The 9,505-nt window shown below is 29.4% G+C and overlaps 1 protein-coding gene across 2 annotated transcripts; it reads right to left on the reverse strand.

Moving 5' to 3' along the window:
• Positions 1 to 5,635: 5,635 nt before the first annotated feature.
• LOC124927400 lies at positions 5,636 to 8,213 on the reverse strand. Of its 2 annotated transcripts, none has more exons than XM_047467807.1 (8): positions 7,949 to 8,213; positions 7,537 to 7,632; positions 7,350 to 7,417; positions 7,122 to 7,262; positions 6,864 to 6,905; positions 6,237 to 6,331; positions 5,897 to 6,010; positions 5,636 to 5,810 (listed from the first exon to the last, which is right to left on the reverse strand). In XM_047467807.1, the coding sequence occupies exons 2-8, from the start codon at positions 7,629 to 7,631 to the stop codon at positions 5,646 to 5,648; spliced, it is 720 nt and encodes a 239-aa protein (XP_047323763.1). In that variant the 5' UTR covers position 7,632; positions 7,949 to 8,213; the 3' UTR covers positions 5,636 to 5,645. The 2 variants fall into 2 exon arrangements, with proteins under 2 accessions (XP_047323763.1, XP_047323762.1); XM_047467806.1 differs by having other exon boundaries at positions 7,944 to 8,213.
• Between the last annotated feature and the right edge of the window lie 1,292 nt (positions 8,214 to 9,505).

Consider the following 9,505-nt stretch of genomic DNA (forward strand, 5'->3'; position numbering starts at 1 on the left):
AGAGAGGGTTAATCAGGGTTTTTTCTTACTGTTTTTCTCAACTCTCAAATCACACAAAAGCCTTCAAGGCATGGGTTGAGGGTGTCATCCATATTGACTACCCTTATCACATAAAATATAGACGCGTGAGCTTCATCCAACGATGTATACCCACACACATCCACATTGGAGCTCTAAGTCTCATGCAAATAGTCAAATAATGTGATCATTGAGTATGAATTAAAGCGTAAAAAAAATTAAATACTTGGCCAAAATTACTTTGAAGTCAAACGTCGAATGTCCCCAGTAGAGTCGCTAAAAAACTGTGATCGATTTTTAAAAAACATTTTTGATCGACTAGTTTGAAAATTTTCGGACGCTCTTTAAAAAAATTTGAAAACGTGAGGGGAATTAATTTTAATGTTTGAAAATTTATGTTTGAAAATTTATGTTTAAAAAAATGAGGTTTTATAGACAACTTCATATCTTACATTCTCGTCGAATCTGAGAGAGATTGTGAGTTTTTTAATGGGAAGTATGTCATATGCCTATTTTAACTTTTTTCAATATTAATTAATCCTCACGACTAGAGAGTCGCCACATAGTTTCCAAAATTAGGAAATTAAGAAAAGTGAGTTTGGCGTTTGGTTACGTGTGAGAAAGAGTTTTTTAAACGCTATGTCCCACAACGCCCCTAAGGTCTCTACTAGTTAATTTTGGCATTTCTTTTAAAAATTCTTACGCTTTACATTTTAGAAAAAATAATTTTATGCTAACCTAGGATCACACAAATTGCAAACTTACATAAAATAATAAAACCAACCAAACCAAACAAGACCCAAAAAATATAAAAATAAAGCAAAAGAACCGTGGTTAGCCTCCACGGTCTTATACCTGATTTTTAGCCAAGGTGCAAACCCAGCTCAGTCAAAATTTGCACCATTTGTCGGTCATCGGTCCTCGAGTGCGGCCAACATCGGTCCTATGATCAATAGTAGTGGTCATTAGTCTTTTGGTGCGGCCAACGTCAGTCCTATGATCAACGGTAGCGGTCCTCAGTCCTTGGGTGCGGTAATCTTCGGTCGTCAAGTGTATAAAACGTCGGTCTTAGGTCTTCAAGTGTAGAAAACGTTGGTCTTTCGTCTGCAGCCACAAGCAATAGCGGTCATCGGTCGCCTGGTGCAGTAAGCGTCGGTCCTCGGTCACCAGATGCAGCAATCCTAGGTCTTATGTCTGCAACAGCTCTCCCTTTCAGTCCTAAACGGGCAGTAGGTCCTTTTTGGGTGAAAATTGCAACTCAAAAAGGCTAATAAAGGAAGTAAAATAAAATCCTTAGGAGGCTTAAAGGAACTAAATGCAACAAAAGGCTAGGTTTTCTTAGTCAGAAAAAGGCTTAGGTCTAGTTTTAGGGTCTTGAGCATCAGGAAACCGTCATAGGCGCGGAGCTAGGCTAGTTTCTTCGGTCTTTATGTGCACGGAGGTAGGAGTGAGCATTGGTGGTTTAATCCGAAATCCAATCCAATCCGAATCCTAAATACTAATTCGGATTGGATATTTCAGATTGGACTAAAATCGGATCGGATTGAGTTCGGATTGAATTAAATCGGATTGGATTAGAATTATCCAAACTATCTAAATAAAAAAATATTTTTTAATTAATTTTCTTTAAATTAAATTTTATCTCAATATAATATATATTTTACTTATCATTACTTGACAACGATATTTATTTTTATATTTATTTTTTTATTATTATTATTTTTATTATTTTTTTCAGATTCAAATTTAATAATAATAAAAAATTCGAATTTTAAAAAAAAATTAAAAAAAAATTAAAAAATTTTAAAAAATTTTTAAAAAAAAAAGTTGTTGACTAATTTCAAGCTGATATATATAAATATTTTTTAGTTTAGATTATCCAAACCATTTTCAATCAAATCCGTATTCGATCCGTATTAATTAGTAAAATGGTTTGGATTACGGATTGGATAAACTTAGTTTGGATTTAATACGGATCGTACAAAACAATTTGATTTTACCCATTTGCTCACCCCTACACGGAGGCATACAGAAGCGTTGTAAGTGTCGGGAAGGCGTCGAATTTTGTGTGTAGAGAGGCTCCTCGGTTGGTTGGATGACAAATTGTTTTTTTTAAACCTAATCTAACTTATTTATGGTGATCAAGATTGACCCAAATTGTATAAATTTTTCCAGTAATACATATGTAAACAAGAATATGAATTAAAAAGAAACAATCAAAAACTCACTCAAAACCTAGAATTAAAAAAATGAAACAGAATTATTTAATGCACAAAATGGGGTTGAATATATCTAGTTATTGGGTGTTTTTCGGTCAAGTGACCTTTTTATCTTTATTTTTGGAATTTTACTTGAACTAAATTAATTTATATTATAAATAAAGAAAAAATGTTGGAACAAATTTCAGTTTTAATTAATTTTCAAAGTACATGACCGATAGGGTTTAAACAAATGAGATTCACCATTGGTCATGTATATGTTCAAAAATTTAATTAAAATTTCGGTTTGGTTAAACTGTTTTTATTTTTTAAATGAGGAAATTCAGCTCGAATCAAATTTAATTTTAAAGTTTTAAAATGTATATGGACCGAGAACCATAATTTAGGCTAAGTTTGATAGTTCTTGACATAATTATATTAAATTTTCATCAAGCAAAGAGTTTCTCTAAATCTTAAAGGATCAAACATCTTCAGACAACATTGGTTTGGAACAGATTTAAATGGTTAGGCCAAGAATTACCAAAACTAAGACATTTAAAAGATTTTTTTTTTACATAAAATAGGCTCTCGGTTTTAAAACAAATCTTGTATAAATTTTTTGTTTTATTTTTATTTTAGGTTACATTATATAAAAAAAAAAAAATCATGTATAAGTTTTTTGTTTTATTTTTATTTTAGATTACGTTATATACAAACAGAAAATAAAGTTATACACGCCTATCAAAACAGCAAACTTAAAAAAAATCATGAACGTAAAGAAAAATAAAATAAAATTCAAATTTTAATTCAAATAAAAGAGTTGTGCAAAGAGACTTAGAATGGGGCTGCTCATTTACTTTACAAAAGGAATGAAGATTCTAAACAAGAAGCTTGTAACTCAACAAAATTAGTTGGTGCTCTTGCTTAGATTTTTAAAAAGTGGGCAGATTGTTTTTTTATAGAAAGAATGAGCAACATATGAGTTCATATGAATGGAGTGCTAGAGAGAGTTTTTTCAATTTGGCAGCATAAAGGCATGTGAGAATGAAAAAGAGGGTCCTTTGAAAGGTATTAGGAGGGAATATTTATAAGCAAAACAATGAAACTCTAGAGTCTAAAGGCCATTTAATACACTTGACCTTTGAAAAGAAAAAACTATTTTAAACATGTACAAATATTTTTAAAAAGTGGAGCCCTTTCCATTTCCACTTGACATGTCATTAAATGTCAAGTGTTCTTCAATAGAATTTAAGATATTATTAATAATGATCTTGGTCATTTTAATTTTTAATAAAAAAAATTGATTTTTGCAACTTCTCTCCTTTTTCTAGGCAATTTCCCCTAGCAACCTCCCTTTATTCCCTTCAACGCCTTTTTCCCTTTTTTTCTCATGGTTGTGAAGAGATTTCACGTTTTTTAACTGTTATTTTTTATTATTATCCCTTTAACACACCCTTTATTCTACCAAAAAAAATTTTGTTAAAAAAAAACAAAAAAACAAATTTATTTTTAATTATTATTACTTATAAGAGGAAGAATCATAATTATAATAAAAATGTTAACTAACTAATTCAAAATTCTAAAATCTAATCTAACAACTAATTTAGTCATAAATTAATCTAATAATTCAAAACAACTAATCTAATAACAACAAAATTATATAAAACAAATTTTTTATTTTTAAAATAAAAAACATTAATATATATGGTATGTTTTATTTATTTATAAATATACAAGATATTAATTTAAATGCAATATTGAATATTTAAAGTATAATAACTTTCCTAAATATTCTAACTTAGACAAATTATTACTTTAACTTATTAAGAAATCTAAAATTAATTATTTTTAAAAATTCAATTGTTCTAAAAATAATTGTCTTTAAAATAAATCGTACAACGAGTTCGTGAATAAATTCGAAAAATTTGTATAAACTCTGATTTATTAAAAGCATAAATTATAAAATTGGAAGGATAAAAAATGAGGCACATGTAACCCAATTTAACAAATTCCCTGTCTTAAAATCACCTGATTTGAGTTCAAATAGTAATTGGGTCAATTTAAGAAATTAATAATTATTGAAAAAATATTTTTTTTTAAAATAAATAAATAACATTTTATTATTTTAATGATAAATTTATTGACTATTAATACAGATGACATATTATTGGCTAATTAGCTTATGACTTAATATCACATTTAACATTAATAATTACTCATTTAGACAAACTTAGAACATTAATATATATATGTTAATATTAGGTTGAAACTTAGAACTTAAATTTTTTATTAAGAAATTGTTTGATTTGAGTTGATTGAAAAATAGAGATGAGTATTTTGTTTTTTTGAGGTTAAAAAAATTTAAAAGATATTAATATTAATATATATATATATATATATATATTATATATATACATTATAAATAAAAAATATTTTAATATTTTAATTAATGAATTTTATAAAAAAAATAAAATAATATTTAATTATGACCCAAACAAACTAAAATATAAGAAAAAATATAACTTAAAAATTACATTAACCCACTCAAATAATAAAAGAAACAGGGAACTTGTATCAATTCATTTTTAAATGAGTAAATCAATATCCAAGTAGTCGACCTTAATCCTCTCATCTATTTAAAAAAATAATAATTATTTTAATTAAAAACAACAAACTTCCTCAAAGTCCCCATTAATTATGATCTTTTAAATAACACACAAATATTTTAAATAATCTACTCTGAACAAGATTTTAATTGATATTAATATATTATGATAAAATATGTTATTTTTTAAAAGAAAAATATTTTTAATATATTTGATTAATAAATTAAGTAATATAATTAATTAAAGAGTTAAAATGATGTTTAATTATAGTTAGATTTAAAAAAATTAAAAACTTGTTGAGTTGGATTTTTTTAAATCTATGTATTATCCAATCATAATTAAACACAATTCCATTCCAAATATCAATCACATAACTCAAAATAAAAAAATAAAAAATACATACTCAAAAATCAAATCACATATGTATTATGAGCATCAAAGTTGCACGTGCAATAATAAGTACAAGAAATATTAACTTAAGTCATATCAATCACCAATGTATAGAATATAATTAATTAACTTAATTATTTATCAATCATATATTATTTATTATAATTTCGCACCTAATAATATTGATCACTCACCATTCTATTAAAACAACACATTATTTAATTTACTACTATCCTCTCTATACTGTCTCACTTATCTAATCTTGTTATATAAAAGATATTAAAAATATAAATTAATAATTTAAACAATACAATTAACCAATAAAACAATGAATTTAAATCAAACCTAAATCCTCTTGGATTAACTCATTTGATAGACTTTCAGCAATCCAATTAGCCCTAACAAAGAAACCTAAGAGCTTACCATATCCAGTTCAATTATCTGTCACATGCTTATTGATTAATATCTTGTCTTTGATAAGTAAAACAGCCTGATTCAATAGATCATCATCTATGAAAGGTTGCAATTGCCAAAGCTTAGTATAACTCTCCAATTCTTCTGAGGTGGTCTTCAGAGTAAGAGAAGAAATTATTCGCATCTAAAACCAAATTAGGTATCGTCATCAAAAGCCGTCAATCAATTCTATGCCCAGAAAAAAACAAAGGAACAAGAACAAGTTCAAACCTTCATAGTGTAATCCTGCTTCACCATGCTATATAGAATACTCATTGTAGTTGCATAGTAAGTTATTTCAGGTTCCTGATCATTATCATTATCATTATCATAAGGCACAATTTCCTGCCACCACAAACCAAACATTTCCATTAGTCAGACATTTTCAAGTTTTTCCACAGCAACACCACAATTGACATGGATAATGATCTCTGATCGTAGATGACTAAAGCTTCCTGTTTAATTCATAACAAATTGACAATTCATGTCATGACTTAAACTGGATTGTAGAGGAATAATGAAAAAAGTTTTATCCTTAAAAAAAAATAGTGGAAAGGGAAAACAACAACACCTCTTCTGACAATTCCAACTCTCCCTCATCTGCTGTTTGAATCGTACTTGTTGCTTCATTGACGAGGCATTCTAGTTCGACCACTATGTCCTTAGCTACAAGTGTATCAATCAATCCAAAGTTTAAGATAAACAGAAATCAGGCTGTAAGGAACATAAACTCACAAAGTGAAGTGACCCAGCAACAAATGCAAGATTACAGAGGAGGCCTCTATAGCAATATAAAAAGGAAAAATGAATGCACTGCTGCACATGCTTGAAGATTTAAATGAACCAGGTTCCATAGGCAGAGGGAGATTATAGACTATTATTGTTTAGTTTAGAGGCATAACTAATATAAGTTGTATATGTTTAATCATTTTTATTTGATATGAGAAACAAAAGAATGAAGTATAAAGAGTGAAATTTGATGACTGATGTTCACTGCAGGAACACTTGTCCAATTCCCATAGTTTTGTATAGCCTATCAAACGTGGATCTAGAGGTAGGTGGGATGAACAATAGACCCAAAAAAATCAACTATTAAATCCCGAACTTAGCTAAAAGTAAGCAGCCATTTGACAAGTTATAATAGATATAAGCTAATCTTCATAAACAAAACATCACCATTTGACAATTTCTCTTTTACCTTTGTTGAGGTAATCTTGCAATCCGAGATGACATGTATGCACTGCAAAATTCAAAGTATGTCAAGAAAAGAAACAATGGTGACAAAATCACATAATGAAAAAAGGCATTCTTCTCATGGCTCTGACCACAAGTATGGGTACATAATTGCCTTAATAATCAAATTAAAAACAAATATATACATTCCTTACAGATGTAGTTGCAGAAACAACAATACCATCTAGTATTTAAGTAGTGAAAATGGTACTGAAGTGCTTACAGCTTCTCATATACAGAGTGGTGTTGTGAAGAGTCTTACAACCAGCTTCAACATAAGATATAATCCTCTTAGATTCATTAGATTGCAGAAGGCGCTCCACCACATCTGAAGTTTTGTTAATTGATGACTGACAAAGAACATCTGGATAGAAACAGTAACACAACCTTAGAACTAGAACTGGCATCCAAATAACTGCTGCAGATAATAATGAATTTCTGAAGTACAAACCCAATCGTTGATGAAAGCCAACAAGATACCTATGCCCAACAACAGCTATCTCATTAAGAAGTTGAACCCTGCAGCAACGGATACAACATTAAAACAAAAACGAAAGAAATGGTGAAAACAACAAGTAATCATCTAGAGCTAGAGGACAAGAATTAAGTGGTTGAAATTTGAAAGTTATTAGAAAGACCTTGCTAAAAAGTCTAAATAAGTTTGGTGCATCTTCTTCTTCTTCTTCTTCTTCTTCAGTTCAGATATGTTTTCTTCTGCTCCTGTGTGGTTCATCCTGAACAAAAATTTAGCTTTGGTAAGTAATCCTTAAGAATAATAACTAGAATCATTAGGAAGCAGAGGATCAATGAAAAGATGTATCAATTTACCATTATCCTTTATAATAATAATTACTTCTAAGATCATTGATATAATAGGAAGCAGTTTATCATGAAAGCCATAACTTGAAAGAGTGCAACCGAATCAATCAGTAATTCGTAAGTATAACCATTGCAGCAAATAAATAAATAAATATGATTTATTTGTCGCAGATTGCTTAATAGAAGATGAAGGAAGGGGCTGTGAAGTGTATATAGAAATGTTTACCTTACCTTAACTTGTAAAAGGGGGAAGCGAGAGACAGAGAAGTGACGTCGTAGCTCTCAATGTTAAAATCCTCTTTTAAACCAAAGAGAACCTGCGAGGCAGCGAATAGTTGTTGAATCAGCGGAGGGCTTTGTCTCGGAGGCGCAGCGAATAGTTGAACCAGCGCAGGGCTTCGTCTTCGTCTGCGCGGGGGCAGATAGTTGAACCAACGGCGGGAGACTTACTCTTGGAAGGAAATCAGCGCGGAGGGCTTCGTCTTCGTCTGGCCGCTTCGGTCATTTTGAAACAGGAAAATACTGTTTTATATATATATTTTAAAATGATAAAAGATTAGGAAAAATAAACATGACTTAGGAAATTTGAGCAGATGACAATGAGAAAAGTGAGGGTGGATAATTTAAATAGCGTCGTTGATCTTTTTTTTTAATGACAATTGTACCTTTGTGTAACGCAACTCCAGTTGTTTGATGTAACTGGATTTTTTTTTTTTTCAATTTTTTTTTCGTCTCGTGATTGCGTGACGCAACTAGAGTTGCGTGACACGATTACGTAACGCAACTGGGGTTGCGTGACGCGATTACGTAACGCAACTGGGGTTGCGTGACGCAATAGGGACATTTTCGTCAGAAAAAAATAAAGAGATCACCAACGCTATTTAATTTATTCACTTTCACCCAACGCAATTCACCCTGTTTTTAGGGTCATTTGCTCAAATTTCCCCATGACTTACATACAAATAAAAATAAAGTTTATAACATTAAAGAAATGAGAAATTTGATTAAATGACCCTAAAAATGTCTATATTTGACTTTTTGACCGGCGCATAAAATTAAATGCGGCGCATAAAATTAAATGCGTTGGTGACACTTTAATTTTTTTGGACGAAAATGCTCCCGTTGCTCAATCGACAATCGTGAGACGAAATTTTTCTTTCATTTTTTTGGACGAAAATGCCCCCGTTGCGAGACGCAACCGACAATCGCGAGTCGATTTTTTTTTTTTTTTGAAAAAATAAAAAAATTCTATCTCGCGTAGTGGTGGAGAAAATTACCGATATTAAAGGTATATCGAGAATATCATACCGTAATATATCAAAAATATCGACTTTTAAGGTATACTGAAAAAAAGGTAAGGTATGATACCGATACCGTAATTATTGGTACAGTAAAAGTATGAGATTTTTAAAATTTTGAAAATAATATTTATAAGTTAATATATATATATATATATAAATATATATATATATATAATACTAAAGGACATAATTAAATAAAATTGAAATTAATTTAATTATAGAAATATAATTTTTGAATAATATCAAAATATAATTATACTGAAATATTATTCAGTATATGCACTTATCGATGGGATTGATATTTTTTAGGTATCAAATGTATAATATCGTACCGAAAATAAGGTATACCAAAATTAAGGTAAGGTAAATGTATGAATTTTTTGTATACCAAAATTAAAGTATATCGAAACAAGGTATACCGAAATCAATGTAAGGTAAAGGTATGCATTTTTTGCATACCGAAATTTTAGTTAAGATATAAAGTATG

Source organism: Impatiens glandulifera, chromosome 2, assembly GCF_907164915.1.
Source record: "Impatiens glandulifera chromosome 2, dImpGla2.1, whole genome shotgun sequence".
NCBI lineage: Eukaryota > Viridiplantae > Streptophyta > Magnoliopsida > Ericales > Balsaminaceae > Impatiens > Impatiens glandulifera.

Coding starts and splice junctions, on each gene's coding strand:
- LOC124927400 (XM_047467807.1), bottom strand. CDS start 7,631: ATGAACCACACAGGAGCAGAAGAAAACATATCTGAACTGAAGAAGAAG. Junction 6,906..7,121: donor CACTCTGTATATGAGAAGCT/GTAAGCACTTCA, acceptor TGAATTTTGCAG/TGCATACATGTCATCTCGGA. Junction 6,011..6,236: donor AGTTGGAATTGTCAGAAGAG/GTGTTGTTGTTT, acceptor TTGTGGTGGCAG/GAAATTGTGCCTTATGATAA.